Here is a 19332-nt window from a genome sequence, read left to right as displayed (position 1 = left end):
CCGAGATTTTGGGGATGTCACAGTCGTCTACCACTTTTTAGATACATGCACAACTTTTTTTTCATTCCCACCTAACAAATAGAGACGATTTATTGTCGTTTTAGCTTCATAAATCAAAGTTTATTTGTCAACCATATCGAGACGACATGTCACCCTTATAGGATCCTCTATAGCTACGAATTTTTGTCGTGTGTCTATGTAGAGGTTTGTTTTTGTAGTGTATTTAAATGAAGGGTTATTAATAAATAGTATTAGATGTACAGTAACACGGGTATGGTGAGCCTTGTAGCTACAAAGGGGAACAGTAACCCTCTAGCTGTAACATCCTGTTTCAGGTTGTCTATGAGTTAGGGTTCGTGGGCTGCAACCGTGGCATAAGGAAGCCTCGAGTTTGTGACGAGTTACTAGAAGAGTAGGGCTTCTCGCCACCTTTCCGTGGATACGATTTTCATTGGAAATGGACTTATAATGAATAAGTTATGATAGTTTTAAGTTTTGGCAAGTTTAGTCCCTTAATTGAGAAAATGTGGCAGCTGAGTACGCAGGGCGTACGCGTGTGTACACTCAGCGTACTCATGTGCGTGATTTGGAAGCAGAGTCACCTACTACGCTGGGCGTACTAGGCATAGGGTGAAAACCCTAAATGAGGGGTGTGTACCTATTTAAAGAACATAATGGCCTCATTTCTGGCCACCATTTCCAACCTTCAACCCTCTCAAAACCCTAATTTCCATTCCTTTAGCTTGAGTGTCTATTTGTGAGCTTCTAAGTGTTCTTTTGGTACCCTTGGAGCGAAGAAGGAGCATTGAAGAGAATGGAGTTCGAGTCCAGGCCTTGGATCTGAGCTTTTTTATGGTTGGAGCATCATTTGAAGGTATAAAGCTCAAAGATTTCTCATCATTTTTTATTTGAGCATATTATGGTCTATTTTAGGGTTTTTGGTCCCAATGCTTGAAGCTTTATGAGTTGTTGCACTCCAGAGCCTAATATATGTCCCTTTAAGTGTTTCTAGTGGAGAGGATTCATAAAAATGAGGTCTTGGAGGATAAAGCCACCCTATGCATGAGATATGAGCATTTTTGGGAGTAAAGAGTGAGTGTATTTTGGGTTTGGGACTTTATCAGCCATGTAAAGGCTTAAAGTCATGAACTTTATGGAGTATGAGCCTTTAGAGAGTCCAGATCTGAGAGTATAGCTATGGTCTTAACAAGTTAAGACCAAAACAATGGGAAAAAGCAACTATGGACGTACACCGAGCATAAATCCAGTATGCCCCGTGTACTGGTCAAGTGTCCCCGATCAAGGTTCGTGTGTACGTTGAGCGTACCAAGGGAGATACCCCCCACGTAACCTTGCTGTGGGCTTTTTGGGCAAAAACTCACATTGCGCCTTAAGTGCTGGGCCTGGATTTTAAGATTATTGTGTTGGAGTTTTGATCAGAGAAATATAGTATATGTCTTGGGCCTTTGTGTTGGACTTTCCATTTGGACTTAAGTTTAAGAGTTGGGCCTTGGGAGAGCCCATTTAGTATTGGGCATTGGTGGGCCCAATGAGCTTGAGTTAATTGTGGGCTGGGTAGTGAACTATCTTTAGACCTAATGAGTGAGGTTTGGTCTTAGATCTTAATTGGGTTGATTGTGGGTTTTGGTTCAGTGTTAGAGACCGGTGTGCAACAGCAGCATCTATAGGAGATGTTCATCATCCGAGGTGAGTCTTCTCACTATACTTACCTTGAGTGGTAATATTGTGTGACCGTAGGGTCTTGTGTGCTTATATTGAGTATTGTGATATCCTGCATTATGTCTTTGTGATTTATGTTGTGTATTATGCTGAGCTTTATTAAGTTAGGACCGAAGGGTCCACCCAATTTGTAGGACCAAAGCGTTCCACTGAGACATATTGACCGGAGGGTCCTATTCAAGATATAGCCATGAGAGGCTAATAAGATATGTGTGGTATTTTGGGGAACTCACTAAGCTTTTTGCTTACCGTGTTATGTGACATGTGTTTCAGGTACTTCTCAGGATCACAGTAATGCTCCGGTTTGATTGTACACACGAGATGAAGTTATGTTTTGAGGATCCTGGATTTTCATTCAATGTTTTACAGATATGTGTTTTTTGGAAAATTTAATACTTTGGTGTTTTTGTGAAATGTGTTGATGAGAATTACGAGATTTTAAAATGAAAATTTTGTTTGAAAATTTACGGTATTACATCAATACAACAAAACCGAAATCATAAGTAACTACAAATTGAAGAAGTCTATGTGCCAAATATCCAAGATATTTGGCCATCACTAACATATGCATAATATTAGAGTAACCCGGCCTTTCTGGTATACTAAATATTAAAAATTTCGAATAAGTTTTTTTATTTTATTTATTTATTATTATTATTTTTTTATATGGTTCCATTTTCTTGCATATTTAGTTTTTTTACGAGTTTGATTAAAAAACCTTATGAAATAACAAATTTAATTACCTTATTTTATTATTTTCTTAAATTGTGTTTTAATATTATACTTATCCTTTTTCAGAAGGTATTTTTTATAAATACAGTTATATTGCATCGTATAATAGATAAATATATTTTAAGATTTAAATAACTTGACTATAAGACTTTATATTGCCGGCTTGTTCGCATGACTTTTTATTATCGTAGAGGTCAATTTATTGTCTAACTTTCTAAATCATGTGAAGAATTAATTATAATTACAAATTATTAATCATATCCAAGTTAAAAAATAATAATAGTAAAAGTCATCTCTCAAAGACCAAAGAAATTTCCATCTCTTTTCACGGTTTTAGGATACTAATAAAAAAAATGAAACACACAAGAGAAAATCAATATAAATAGAAGTGATGGAACCTGCTAAACATGTCTCAAGCTTTCAACGTGGTCTTCTACTCGTAATGGCTTCTATACTCTTTCTTCCCTTTGCATGCGTCTTCTTTCTTGTTTCCTTCGTGCCACCAGTTCTTTCCCATTTGCACTATCCTGATCATTTAAAACCAAATGGATTATCGAGTAATAACACGACCCCATCACCTTTTGACTTTCTTAAAGCCATGCAAGGGTGTCGTAAAGGCGAGAAACTGAAAGGCGTCCGTGACCTAAAACTCTATCTTGCTCGTTTCGGATATTTAAACTACCAGAAAAACCCTAACAATGTCACCGATCTTGAAGAAGATAATTTTGACGATGAGCTCGAGGAAGCCGTCAAGTCGTACCAGGTCTACTACCATCTGAATGCCACTGGGACGCTTGATGGGCCAACGGTGTCCCAGATGGTGATGCCTCGTTGTGGTTTCCCCGATAAAGAAACTCACCATAGCCATAACACCAATAACTCTTTACACACAGTGTCTCATTACCAATTCTTTCCAGGAACACCAAAATGGCCTAGGGGTAAAAAGCATCTAACTTATGGGTTCGGATCCCGTTTCCCAACCAGATTCATGCCTCCTGTAGCTCGAGCTTTTACGAAATGGGCTACTGCTTCTCAATACTTCACGTTTTCAAGAGCTACAACTTATCAAGGTGCTGACCTAAAGATTACTTTTCAACGTGGATCTCATGGAGATAGCAGGCCATTTGATGGACCTGGTGGCGTGTTAGCCCATGCTTTTGCACCTCCAAGTGGAATATTTCATTACGATGCTGATGATCCTTGGGTAGTTGGAGCGGTGCCTAATGCTTTTGATGTAGAGACTTTGGCGCTACACGAAATAGGACACCTCCTTGGGCTAGATCATAGTCAATTTCAGAATGCGATAATGTGGGGTAGTTTCGCTGCAGGGGTAACAAAAGGATTGAACTCGGACGACATTCAAGGGATCAGAGCTCTATATGGTAATTAGATTGTTGTATCTGCTTAGTTCTACGTGTTTTCGGTGTGCTTGTCATTAAGAAGTCTGCTTGTTAAGACATACCCGTGTAATAATTTCGAAATATGCGTTTTCATTTTAATTTGATTAGTAGAATTCAGGTATTATGGAAGGGGGGACAATCAATTCTATTAACTGGTTATAATAACATCTCTGGTGTAGGACTTTATTTAGACAGTCATAGTAATATTGCGTCGCGCCGCCATACGTAAACGTTTACAAAATTAATAAATTTCCATACGCTATCCAAAAACATGTTTACAAATGAATCCCACCACTTTGTTAACTAAGACCAACGGGTGTGGGTATGGTTCGGCCGCACCTTTTGTCATGGTGGCAGGGGAACACCGCCTCCATCCTATGGCTGCTAATTTTGGCCGCACACCTCTCGCTTCTTTCTCCTTTCCTCAAACCATTGAAAAGTCAAATTTTTAAAATTTTTTTTTTTTTTCTAATTTTAGTTTTACCTATACCTATATATATATATATATATATATATATATATATATATATATATATATATATATATATATATATATATATATATATATATATATATATATATATATATATATATAAAACCTATCATCTATTAATTTACCAAACTTCAATAAAATATCTCTATTTTTACTATCTTTTTCTCAAAAACTCTCAACAAGTCTTCTTCCAACAACCTAAATAATCAAAAAACACCCACAAGAAACATCGTAAGACTTTCTTACGATCAACAGATTTATTCGTCTCCTCTTTATCACTTTGGTGATATTCTACCTTATTATCCGCAACAATTTCTACAACCACAACGACCGAAACAAACACAAACACAAACACAACCACAACCACAAACCGTACCTGACATGGATTTTATTTCGTTTGATTTTTTGTCTCAACTAGAATTTGTTCAAGAAACTCAAGCACCCATTTCCGATTATAATTCCGAACCCGAAATCATTCGAGAAACCTAACGCACTCAAGCACCAAGCAAAATATAAAAGAAGACGGCAACCAAAGGATGAGAACCCAAAGAAGTGTTAGTATTGACACAATCATTGATTGATATTTGAGAAGATGTGAAAACTGAAAAAGACCAAAAACATGACCATTTTTTATGCGAGTTACAAAAAAGTTTCACAAAGTAATGAAATTTCCAGAGTATCATTCAAAACACCAAATTTACTCCAAATTGAGGAAGACAAACAAGGAAGTCATGTTTTTTAATAATTTATATAACAATATGAAACATCAATGGAAAACTGGAGAAAGCGATGAAGTGATTTTAAAGAAAGCTCTGAAAGTGTACCATCAAAAAAATAGGAAGACATTCAAGTTTATTGAGTTTTGGAACATCGTGAAAGACAACAAAAAAATAGAAAATGAGCAAAAATACTGACGAGCATATAGATAATGGTTCAAAGTGCTCAAGAACATATGAATCTGACCACACTACATAAGATGCTCGAGTTGGGTTCGACCTCAACGATGATGAACCCATCACACCACATTCCCGGCCAATGGGAAGAGTCAAAGCAAAACATAAAGACAGACAAAAATTCAGATGAATTGAAAGAAATGGGGAACGATCTGAAGTGTATAAAAGTAAAAATGAAATTTTTTATGCAAATTGCTTTCGAAAGAGAGCTTTAGAAACAAAAAGATAGTGACATGAAAATACTAATAATGGACACATCGAACATAATCAGGGAGGAGCTTGAAGTTGCTTTGACGATAAAAGTCAATGTTAACAAATCTTATGCTAAATATGTTTAAATTTTCTAGTTATTTTAAATCGTTTGTTGTGTGTTTTTTTTATGGTTGTAGGATTAAAATTTCTAGGTATTTTTATATTTTAAGTATTTAAGACTTTTTTAACTTCCTGTTATGTTTTTATTTTTAAGTAATGAAATGTTATATTTTTATTTTTAAGTAATGAAATGTTATGTTTTTTTAATTGAATGTTTTATTTAAATGAAATTGTTAAAAAAAAAAATGTGTCACCACACCTAGTGTGGCAAAGAAACCACACTTTTGTGATAAAAATGACATGTTTGTAACTAGGGGTGTGCAACAAACCGCACAAAACACATAAACCGCCCGTACCGCATCAAACCATACCGCATAATGCAGTTTAAAACTCTTGCAGTGCGGTCTGCAGTACATATTTTTGTCAAACCGCACTATACGGTGTGGTTTGTGGTTTGTAAATATAAAACAGCGGTTCAAACCGCACCGCACCATATATATATATATATATATATATATATATATATATATATATATATATAGAGAGAGAGAGAGAGAGAGGTTATTTTGTTTCTACTAACTATTGTGTGCCAGAATGCACAGATCTGGACCATCAGATGGAATATAATCAAAGATAATGATCTGAGGGTCTATGATAGTACAATAGGTTAACATGTACCATATAATCACACAAATTTCAACATAAGGGCATTTTAGTCAATTGAGCTAATTTATAAAAGGAAAATTCGAGATTTATGGGATAATTAATGATTTTGATTTAAAAAATATGATTTTTTTCAAATTAATTCAATTTCAAACGTAATTTGTAAACATAAACTGATTTTATTCTATCAGAATGTTATTTTGTTAGAATGATATTTTGTAATTCTGTCAGAATGTTATACAACTATGAACATAATATTATAAACTCATATTATCACGACCAACAGTTTTTAATGAATACAAATTTTATATAAGACGAAGTTTAATAGCTTAGAATAAGTAATTACATTCATTCTTAAAGAACAAAACTATGAACATAAACTACATTCATTCTTGAAATCTTTTGCAAAAAAAAATATCGGCATTCTTGAAAGAGTCCTCATTCACTTTCTTGTTTCGTTTCTAGATGTCTTGTGTGTGTTTGACCTCTAAACCACTTCAAAATATGCTAGCATTCTATGAGATTGACATTTTGTGAGATTGACATTCTGTCAGAATTGTATTGCATGAGAATGATTTTATACAAGGAGCCTTTCTCATCAGGTCTTCAATCCATTCTTCAAGCCATTTCTATCACAAATTCATTGCTAAATATTTTGTAGTGATACACTTGTAACAACTGCACATTAAACATATAACTAATTAACTACAATTCTAGCTAAATACAACAATAATATTCTTACAGAATAAACTATTGCAGAATGGTTTTGAATATTCTTAAAGAAACCATTGTTGGTGCATACTTTACATAAGGCTGTATTGGACTCGAAATGTTGTGCATTCTGCAAAAAAGAAATCAAAATAGTAGATTTAAGAAAAATCTTATCTAGAAAAAAAGATTAAGAAAAGGTTGAATGACGGATGTACCCTTTTGCGCTTCCCTGTGACCTTGATCTCACTTTTGTTGGATTTTCCAACATTGAAATCCACAGAAGTGACTCCTCCTTCATCCTTAAAGGCCACATGACCAGAAGCTAATCCAATAACACATAACCTTTATTCAGAAAACAAGAAAGGGAAATTGTCAATGTTATAAAGTATAAACAACTTTCAGTCTTTTGCCCCACGTGAAATCAACAGAGGCGGTAGAAGATGAGGAGGAATTACTATGGTGCAACATGTTAATCTTCTGATTAATTACTCCTTCATTCTCCGTAAATTGTATGATTCCTCTGTAAGACGCTTATGTAGCAATGATTTTGGGGGAGAGTGAGAGGATTAGCTGTATAAGTTGAAGTTGTACAGATATCGAGAAAAGAAAACAAGAGGTTGGGCCTGATGTGAAAACAACGACAACAAGTCGGTCCTTCTTTCAGGACTTTGGTCGAGCACCTTATGTGCATAACTCGTTCTTCTTGAACACGTTAGGTTTTCCATTACTTAACCATCCAATTCAACGACCAATAGAAATAGATAGTTCGAATCACAAGTTAACGAACCAAAATTCATGAGAATTGAAGAGTTGTTACCGGTTAAAATAAGGTTATACGAAGCTTGATCGATCTGGAAAAGCTCTAGAGAAACGATCATCGAAGGATCTGTAGCAATGTAACAAAAACATACATCGGCTTCTTGTGACTCTAAAATTGCTTCAGGATCGATGAATTTGAATTCGCAGGGTAAACTACACTGACGATTCTGATAAATTGATGGAGTGTTTTTTTTTCGGTGTAGAAGATAGGCAATTACGTACCTATGAAATCGATCAGGAGACGACCATCGTAGTAGCGGCCGGAAGGAGAATGGAAGAAAGTTTCGCCATAGATCAGAAGCGGTGGTGAGTTCGATTTAGGGCTAATGTTCTAAATTTATCTTTGCTTCCTACGTTATATCAGGAACATTAGTTGTCTACCATAATTAACTATGCAAAGATTACTATAATACCCTTAAATGATTTATTTAATTATTTATTTTTTCCTAAATTCCTATTGGTGCATTCATGCACACAATATTTGCTAGAAACAACATTTGAACCTAGCTATATATATATATATATATATATATATATATATATATATATATATATATATATATATATATATATATAACCAAAGTTTCAACCATCCAATGAAATATCCTATCTGTAACATGGCGGGGCAAAAAGTGTGGTTTTAAGACACCTCATTTAGAGCATCTTAACGCTATGTGAAAAACTAATACAAAATATACCCAATAATTTATTTTATTTTAAAATCACAAAAAACTAGGTGTACATTTATATTAAAATTGTAGTATATAAGTAGTTATCAAAAGATCATATATAAAACAAAACATTCAAAGATCTAGTTGGACATGAAAGGCATACCAACAAATAATAGTCAAGCAATGGAAAATAGTGAGTAACCACACACACCCGATATCCATATATAGTAAATGGTCATAAAGATTTAATCAACACAAACATACATATAATAAAAAAAGGCCTTTCAAGAACATTCAAGTTTTGCCGATCCTTCATATGCATATAGTTCACATGGTTTTTATGATGGGTTTTGAGCACTACATCAATCCTATGACATACATGCAAACCCTAAAACTTTGGATCTAGTTTGTCTAATGAACATGCAATAATCATCCAAATCTCATAAACTCTTGATCTAGCATACAATAATCAAATTGACATATGAATATGGTTTTAGATCTTACCTTGATTGTTATGTAGCAATAACAATCTTAATTCCTTTTGATCTTGACCTTTGAAAGCTTAGTGCCTCAAATGTTGCACTTCTAATGGAGTCACAAACACCATGAGCAACAAGATGACCTAGGAGAAGGAGGAGGAGCACCAAAAACGTCGAAGAACCCTTAGGCATTCCTTTTTTCACGTTTTTGGGGCCTTAGGGGTTCCTTATATAGGTAGGCTATTAGGGGTTTCCACTAGGAAACCCTAATTTGACTGCTTAGGCCCTATGCAGCCCATGGACTCCCTCCTTAGAGGCCATGGACGAATTCTTATGGGTTTCCCTATGGATTTTGTCCACTCCAACTTCTATGGAGTCCATTAGCCTATTTATGCAACTATCTTATAATTACACAATCAGTCCCCTTTATTTAATTAACCTCTTTTAGCCACAAAATTAATTCTTATTAATTATTGACTATCACTAATTAAACAATATGATTTCTCTTTTAGTATATTCTTCATATAATATATTAATAAATCATTATTAATCCTCTTTCTTTTAAGTTCATCCTATCAGTTGCTATGGTGAAGGCAACCCAAAAGGACCATACTCACAATTGGGTCTAGTACATACCAAAATAGTTATGGGCTTAGACACCTGATCCAACAGTCTCCCACTTGGATAAGTCTAATAACTATATTGCGTATGACTTCGGAACCTGATCAACAATCGTAGCTTTCAAAATCCGCTGTCAAACTTTGATCGTATCAGAAATGTGTCCTTTAGATAAGGGATCATACATTCCTCCATTCTAGATATCGTATAGACATGAGACATGGATTATAATCATTCTATCAGTCTATGTGTTGTTTCCCGATTTCCGATTTATGACGACTGACAACATACCACAATTGAACACATCAACTTAGTCTCAGCTTAGCCAACCACTTAGGGTGTCATCACTAAATCATCGAGGGGCCCACAAATATCGCTTTTATCCCACTTTGGGTAAAAGGAACGGATAAACTTTGACTCAATTCTCACTTGTACCTATTCATCAAATCACACACAACAATATGTTTTATAACACCAAGTTACTGGTGTGTTTACATATTATCAATGTGCAACCAGCTTACAGAATACAACTCACACGTCTCGGTTTCAAGAATATAAGATATTATCATCTCACCAATCACTCGTGATAAAATCCATGAAGCGATCCAAGTGAACGTGGGTTTAATCCAATGCTCAAATCATATTTATAAGCACTCATGAACGTTGCAGCAAACCTTTGCTATGTCTAATACACTTTAGACAATCTACAAACCAATTCATGACAATCTTCTTTCATACCTACTCCCAAAGTATGAGCGACTGTGGAACGTTTGAATAATCTTATTATTCAGGAAGTCAAAACATGCAAAGTGAAAAACAATAATAATCGAATCCAATATGGCCCCAAACTTTTGAGTATAAATAAAACTCCTTTTATTTAGTCACCATATTGATTACACCACTACTAGAAAAACATCCTTTTACGACGCTCATTGCGCGTCGTAAAAGGCTTAGACGACGTGCGAATGCGCGTCAAGGAAGGCCCTGTCATAAAGAGAGACGACGCGCATTTACGACACTCATTTACGATACGCAGTTACGACGCGCGTTTACGACACGCAATGCATATCAAGGAAGACCCTGTCATAAAGGAAGACGACATGCATTCGCGCGTCGTAACCTTACGACGCGCGTGTTAATGACACACAATGTGTATCAGGGAAGCCCTTGTCAAGAAATGTCATGTCATAAATGAAGATGACACACATTTTTGCGTATCGTAATTTTAAATGTTAAAAAAATATTATTTATAGATTTACTAATTTTCAAATTAAATTTTGTCTCATAACAAAAAATAAAATACTATATACAAAAAATACAATCCATTGCATAAAATTTAATATCATACAAATAATCGATCCATGGAAAGATAAAACAAATCAATAGAAGTTGTTTTCTCCCTATACATGATTATTACATACTAAATAACAAACTTTATTTCATATTCATACATATGATTACATTATTCATTAAGAAAAACATATACCTACAACTAGACTTGGAAGATCCATAATTGAATACGATTTCCAATGTAACTTCGATCCAAATGAGAAGTAAATACCTTATATATTGAGGACATTACACATCGACATTCTTCAAACTTTGTGTAGATTGTGTATGCAATGTCCAAAACTGACATGTCATTTGGTCCAGGGAGGTATCTACAAATGTAAAAAAGCATTTAATTAACACATATAATAATTGCATAATAGGATTCAAGATTAACAAGTACATAACATAATATGAAACTACTCATAAAAACAAGAATGCTCAACAGTTTAAGTTTAAAACCACAAATAGACAACATAAAATGACTCATTTAAACTTGGTAGTTTACCTTGCTGAACTTGTTTGTGGGGAATGAACGATTCAATTCCTTACACTATCCCATCCTACCAAAACACTGCATAAACCAAGGGCGTAAAGCTTCTTGTTGTTCTTTATTTGGCTGAAGGGATTTTGGAAGGTTGCTGAAAGAAGGAAACTGAAACTCGAATGCAAACTGAAACTCAAATGCAAATTCAAAAGTGAAAAATAATAAAACATAAAGTGAAAGATAACATAAACTGAAACTCACCCGAATCATATGCATAGCCTCACGTGATCTCAACATGGAGTTTCCTTGAGCAGGTGTTGGTGTTGGTGTACTGGAAGTCAACAAACCAGTGGTGGAATTCATGATGGAGGAAAAGGGGAGCCTTGCCATCTTGATGCCTCTAGTCATCCCACACATAACACCCATACCGCTTCCAGCTGGCAACATGCGTACACCTATAACATGTAATTTAGAATATTTTAAGCTCAAGTCCAAAACAAATAAATAAACTTACTTACAAATAAGATTAGTTTGAATTCATCACATAACTAACATCACACTTCTAGCTAACAAAATCCCAAATACAACAAACAGAATCTCAAATCTCAAATTCTGAATAGGAGGTTTTGAATTTAAAATTGGAATAGCATATCTGATTCATATCCCAAAGCTTCAAGATGAGCAGCCATCGCCTTGTTCATTGGTGGTGGTCCACATCGTAAAATCTGTTCACACAACAAACACATAATATGTATTTTAGCCTTTTTTACCACTGTTGAATAAATATTTGAAAACATGTTTGAATGAAAAGAGTAGAATTAGAATAATATACCTTGATATCAGATGAAGGTGCAGGTAAATGGTCTTGGATCATTTTTTTTCATACAAACCCAACGCCACCTGTCCATCCCTCCGGTGGCTTCACAAATACAAAACTAGGCCCTTTATTTTAATTTATATTTTATAATAAACCCAAAAATGATTAGGTTTAATTCAATGCAACAAACAACAACCTACTATCATTGATTTGTTTATCATAGGCTTTTTGTTACTAAGAATAATACCTACCTGATTCAATACATAGTAAACTTTGAAGCGATTAGGGTAATTAGAAGTAAGTCCCTCCGGTTCTTCTTGTAAGTGTAATTAATCCCTCATCAAATTATTTAAATTATCCTTAATTTAATACTTTGCAAAAAATACAAATTCATTAATCTAAAATTCCAAAAGTAGATGACTCCTCTTAGAGAAGATGGGAACTACTTGTTTTTGTTTTTGTGTGTGTCATGGAAATTAGCATTTTCTTAATGTGTAGTAACAAGTAGAATCGAAAGTTGTTCCTATCTTCTCTCATTTGTGTCATGAATTTGATTATCAGAGTTGCAACTTCTTGGTGACAAGCTTGTTACACAAAAAGTTACTATCAAAGAAGTATATAAAGTTCACTTACTTTCAACTGATCGATCTGATATAATGTACGTTGGTTCACCAGATTCACCATCTGTATTCACAGGGGTAAATTTGGCAACAATGTAACATCCAACAGCTCCTAAGGGTATGCGAAAAGCCTGAAATGAAAATAGTTATAATTAATCAACTAAAATCATGTGTTTTTATAAGTGTCCATGTTCATAAGATCATAAGAGTTAAAAGACCACTAACCTTGGCCAATTTGGATGGCTAAAAAATAGTGTTTATCAAAAAAGTAAATATGAAAATAACTAATATAAGGAAATCAACTTCAAGAAGCTTTTCAAAGATACACATTAGCTACCTTGTATCTCTTTCAAGTATGAAATAATCTATTAAATATGAAAGAAAAATCTATATTATGGATGATAAGTTGGTGGTTATGTGTTTTTCAATTGAGGCTTAAAGAGAGGGTGTTACCAACAGAGACAATATTAGTAAAAATTAGAACAAAGAAATTGTTAAAACATTACCTGATCAGAGTAGTATTGGCCCCTCCTTTTATACACGAGACTCGCTCTTTTTCTGATATGTCATGCCATCTGTCTGGGATAGTAGAACGAGCTCTTCAAACCTATGACTTCAACATTTTCACATAACCTGAAACCAATAAAGATGGCGCTGAAAGGATTGAGAATGTGTATCAAAAATCAATCATTTAATATAGATAAATTTTTAGAGGCATTTTTACAAACAGGTGGTGTGCACCATGAAAAACATGTGGAATTAATCTATCTAACGTGGATGATGATTACTAATTCCCTTGATCTAACAAGCATTCATATCTAAGTAACCGAAATTAAACCTTTAAGCTAGATAAGTTCAATTCTTTGGGCGAGTAACGATAAGATGTAAGAGACATTTTTACAAGATGAGCCAAAATGGAAAAATCATAATCCTCTTCTTAGTTACGGCAGGGCAGGGAGCAGTGAAGGTAGAAGGGAAACCAACAAATACAGAACGAGGCCAACATATAAGAGCATAACGAGAAGGAAAAAATGGAAACAACTCATAACGAGAAGGAAAATTAAGAGCATCCTTCACAATTTATTTACATTTAGAATAGAAAAACAAATGACCTGTTCTGTTTGCTTCAGTTTAAGAAGAGCTGCCTTTGCATTGACTTCGGATGACTTGTCTATGCTCATCATCTAGTTTCAAACCATCAAATAACAAGTGTTTTGTTATTCAATTTTACATTTACATTAATGAAATTGAAATTAACAAAAACTCACTCTCTTGAAATATCTTCTTGCTTCCTCAAAATCGCCAGTCTCCATGTATGCCATTCCTCGACGATAAAGCGCCTTCACATCAACATCATTTGCATCCAATACCTGCACATACATTATTTATTAATATATCACCAATCAAACAATTTTTTTTATTTATTTAATAAAAAAAAGTAATTACTTTATTACACGTCTTGATTGACGTTCTAGAATCCCCCATCTTCAGGTAGCAAGCAGCCACGTTCAGATTCAACAGATTCTTTTCATGCATGTTATGTTATTAGCATTTAGCAACCACTCTTGGTAAATAAAGAAAATTTTTAATTATTTTGTAATAAATAATGACGGAGGCTCATTCATACTCTTGTATTTGTAAACTCTTTTCCCTCCTCATCATCTTGAGGATTTACATGATTGAATTCACGTAGAACCTGCAACAAAAACCACTAATTAAATCATAATAAATTCACACACACTAATTTCGAATTCTTTAATAATGATGTTGTGTACCTTATCATACTTGGCTTTGGCAAGAGAAAATTTTCCTTCTTTGAATAGTCTGTTACCCTGAATAAGAAACATCAAACTGGATAAAAAAAATTTAAATGCTCAACACCTGTTAATTTAATTTAAAAATACATACCATGCTTTTAGTGTTCTCAACATCATTCATAATAGCTGTAAAATCCATACCAGTCTAATCCTACATATTATACATAATACTCCACTAAAATGACTCATCCATAATTCCAGATGCATCAACTCAAATACTAAAAATACAATAAAATGTTTTACCTTTTGCATTTCAAAACCAAGAAGCTGATCAATCACCCATTCAACATAAGCACCTTCAGGAACATTATCTGGCCTACTCACACAACAAACAAACATCAACATTACTTCATTTTATAATTTTACATATTTGTATGTATTAAGTTATCAAAAATTTACCTTGTGAACTTGTCATAAGCATAATCAGGGGGGCAGGTGACATGTGATACCTCTTCAGGCAACATCAGTCGAACACACATCTCAAAACCTTCAGGTACCTAATCACAATCACAACCTCATATTACAATTTACAACAAAACTAACTAACACCAATCACATTTTTTATTCAAACTCAAAACTTACAAGCCCTTCCCCTGAGGAAAACTCCAAAGGTTCCCCATCATTATCAACTTTTGTATCATAGAAAACTGTCTTTTTCTTATCAAGAAGCATGCCCTTGTAATGAACACGCAGTCTACTGTCTTGAAGAGGGAAATCCATAGGAAATTCACCTAATTGTTTCAAAATTCACATCCAGTGTCATTACTGGTATAAACCAAGGACTAATATGCAATTCTGTGTTACTTAAAGGACTGAAACAGCACCTCTTCCATCTCTTATTCGACGTTTGATTAGACGAACATCTCCTGTATGTTGAAAATAAGAGAAAATAAAGATACCCGAGACAAAAAATGGAAACCTTAATAATCAGAATTAACCAAACATCCAGACGAAACAACACATAACGAGAAGGAAGAAGAAAGGTTATTGTGTGTTTATTGCTTCCGGACAGGACGAGGACTTTGTTCTTTTTGAAGAACTGGAAATAGATGCGCGAATAAGTCCAAATGGGCCATTACTACAACAAATCAATTTTATTCATGAAGTATTAAGGGATTACTGCCGATTTTCAATTTCAAATGAAGTATTAGAAGACGTTAAACCAAAAACATGATAAAAGTCGTCGGAGCCAGAAGCACGAGAACTACCGGAGGTATTATTGACATGAACAACTTACCTGATGGAAGAGACCGCGAGATATACAACAAATCAATAAGCAAGTCAGGGAATGAAACCTATGTAAAATTCACACATATATACATGAAAAGAGATGACTGCATCAACATACGCAGTCTGAACACCAATATTTAGGAAGTTCATAAGCTAGCTCAGAAAGGAATTGTCAAAAACACAAATTTTAAGATAGTTTACGGTCGGAGATCGTGATTTATATCAATTTGTTTCTCCTATAGTAATTTATAATAAATCTATGAAACAATCAATAACCAATTTCACCAAAACAAGCATGAAATCGAACTTTTCTTTTTGACAACATAATAATTGAGATCAACTTCAAGTGAGAACGATTTTCAACTCTAATCAAGTAGATAACCCCAAAATAAACCCAGATTTAACAAAAACAACTGACCCGCTGTCCCGGGGATGATGACTTTTGGAAGCGTTCTTCTTTAAGGCATCGTAATTTAAAATAATAGACGTTAACTAACCTATAGAGACAATCGGTGGTGGAGAGCGACAATGGCTTGGACCACGGTGGTGAGAGACGTTACGTAGACTAAATTGATCGGAACTAATAGCGGTAAAATTGAACTGTGATGACGCAATCGATTTACGAGACCTGAAGACCACAATGCCTCCAGTCACCACCACTGGCAACCCACGCCGTCGCACCACCAATACCAACAGCGACAACTGAGAGAGTTGATAGTACAAGAGGAAACATCAACAATATCCACGACAACCAAGACTCTTAAATCTGTAAAGCGACAACTGATTGTGACTTTTTAGGGTTTGTTGAAAGACCTGTGGGGGTGTAGTGGTGGTTCTGGGCTGTTGCGAAGGCAGTGTGGTGGTGGCTCAGGGTTGGTGTTGTGGTGCGATGTTGTAACGGTGGAGTCCGAAAGAAACCACAAATTGTGATGGAAGCTATTGTTGTTGGTGATGTCTGATTCATCAAAAGAAAATCATTCTTCGGTCAATCGTCTATTTTGTGAAAGAATATATTACTATTGCAAATGCATTATGTTTGATTAGGGTTTGCACATAGAAGGAAGTGAAAGTCGATCGGAGAGGAAGGGGTTTGCAGAGAGAAGGAAGGGAGAGAATGAAGTCGATCTGGCGGGTGTAGAGAGTAGAGAGGAAGAGGAAGGCGACTGTTCAAAATTTTGGGGGATTTAGTTTTCCCCCTTACCTATCAAGGAGTCCCAAAACGCGCGTTTAGTAAAAATTATAAAGCGACATTTGTAGAGGACGCCCTTTTTATTATAGGTGTCCTCCGTGTTTTTTATTTTTGTTTATTGGACATTAATTTTAGGGCGCGCAAAAATACGTGTCCTCTATTCTTCAAATTTTGGAAGGTTGACATTATTTTTAGGGGCACACAAAAATGTGTATCGTAAATTAGCGAGTGTCATTGTTTGCGCGTCATTAAAGGGTATTTTTCTTGTAGTGCACATTATTCATTGTATAATGTTTTGGATAATCAACTTATTACTTGAATCAAAACAGCAGTTGTCCCATGCACCAAGCATGCACACTCTGTTTATCTATGGTCCACACTTTGTGAAATAGATCAATTGAAAACATTTCCAATGATACACATTTCATAACTACTAATCCTTATCGTTAGTGTAAGAACACAAAATTCTCGCCACTACTATGTTAGATTCTAACATTTTATGCAATTATCCTTTTGTAATTTTATTGCACAAAAGTCACCAAGACTTTGTCAATGAAATTACAAAGTGCTCTATTGGGGATTGTTACAAGACAATTCCATAGATGTGAAGTCTCACATTCAAAGTACATTCCTTTGAACATCCTTCTTGCATAAAAGTTTCTAATCTCGATATAGGTTCTCGATATCCAACTCCTAATATGGAAACATTTCCATATTTTCCATACGACAACTCATTATTAATAGAATCATGTCTAATCATAATAATGCCATTATGGTCCATTCGTTACTATACTTCCAACTGCCCACAAGTGACCAATCATTGGCGAACCTTAGATTGTACTTGACAGTTGTTTAATTATTTTAGTCAAATCCGGTTCTAGTCCCTTTTCCCTATTAATGCCCTAGGTGTTTGGAAAATTTTAAAACGGTCGAATATTTCAGCATATGCAATCTATCCTATACCCGAAGCGTATGGGACATGATTCACAGCGAAAAAACGTAATACTTTACCAGTTTCTTGCTATAATACTTCCATATATAGAATGCCCCTATGTTAGACCTTTTCAACATAACATTCATATATGTCTTTTGACTAAATTTAATTATAATTTCTCGATCCAAGCTTTTAGATTTCGAAACGAAGTATAATATTCTCTCCCTTAATTATAGCAAAACAACTATTCAACCCTTGCAAATTGAAACTTTGTTTTCTATAATTAATATTGCTAACTTGCAACACTTAAAATAATAATAATCATGCTCCCACTAACATGATAATTATCTCCATACCAGCATAACATTTATGCTCCCACTACCTTTGACACGTACTCAGAAAACATTTGGACTTCTAGAAAGTAATACTTATTGACTTCCAAAGTTCATATTTCTAATACGACCTGCTTCGATAAGCCTTTATCTAAGCTTCTCAACCTCGTACACCTTTCCTCAGAAAGCTTATATGTGTGTCTAAACAATTTTAGCACTTATAGCAATAAGTCTTAAATGTTTAAACTAATTGCCAAATCTCACAATTTGAACTATGAAGAGGGATGTCGTAATCATAATCAAATTTGAGAACGCAATTTACACAATCACTATCTCCTTAAAATCTTCCTAGTGAAAGCGTTTCCTCACAATCATTTTCATGAAGGAGAGAAACCTTATGGCACTTTAAATTTTATGGTGTATGTGCTCTTATCCATGTGAATTTGTCATAACCATAATCATAAGATAATTTATGTGTCAAATCCAAACTCTTATGGATAGAACTTGTTCATTCTTAATTTCTTGCCATCAAGGGTTCCATTGCTCCCAAGTTATTTAGCAGCTCACCTATACTAGTCAACATACTTTCATTGAACAAGGTGCTTGCCCTTATGCAGTCAATTGAGAACTCATAGAACTCATATACATAAGTAACTTTACTGGAATGACATAGAAATAAAATTTTGTCAACACGATAGGTTACAAACCTCAAGTCGTGTGCTAGTGTTTAATAATAGGTTTACTCTTGATTAGTTCTTGAACCTTTTTAAGATTATTTAGACTCCCACTAACCTCTTGACATATAAGATTCTATTGTCAAGAAACATTTCGTGATAAAAAAATATTCAAGAGTTAGTGCAAATTCTTATCAAGACAAACCACTAAACACAATTGGTCTTAGTTGGTCTTTGTCTTATTAAGACATCACAACTTACCAATTTCAAACGTGGAAGAGTAAGAAAAACAATTTTCTGCTTCGCATTTGA

At 34.6% G+C, this 19332-nt stretch overlaps 1 protein-coding gene across 1 annotated transcript; it reads left to right on the top strand.

Moving 5' to 3' along the window:
* Positions 1–2893: 2893 nt before the first annotated feature.
* LOC145094885 (metalloendoproteinase 3-MMP-like) lies at positions 2894–3993 on the top strand. The gene has a single exon (XM_079032871.1). It carries the CDS (start codon positions 2915–2917, stop codon positions 3860–3862), a length of 948 nt encoding a protein of 315 aa, XP_078888997.1. The 5' UTR covers positions 2894–2914; the 3' UTR covers positions 3863–3993.
* The last annotated feature ends 15339 nt before the right edge of the window (positions 3994–19332 follow it).

The sequence above is a fragment of the Lactuca serriola genome, chromosome 3, assembly GCF_051521515.1.
Source record: "Lactuca serriola cultivar US96UC23 chromosome 3, Lser_US96UC23_V15, whole genome shotgun sequence".
Classification (NCBI taxonomy): Eukaryota; Viridiplantae; Streptophyta; class Magnoliopsida; order Asterales; family Asteraceae; genus Lactuca; species Lactuca serriola.
Note: the sequence above shows the minus strand (reverse complement) of the source record. Positions and strands in the feature narration are given on the sequence as shown.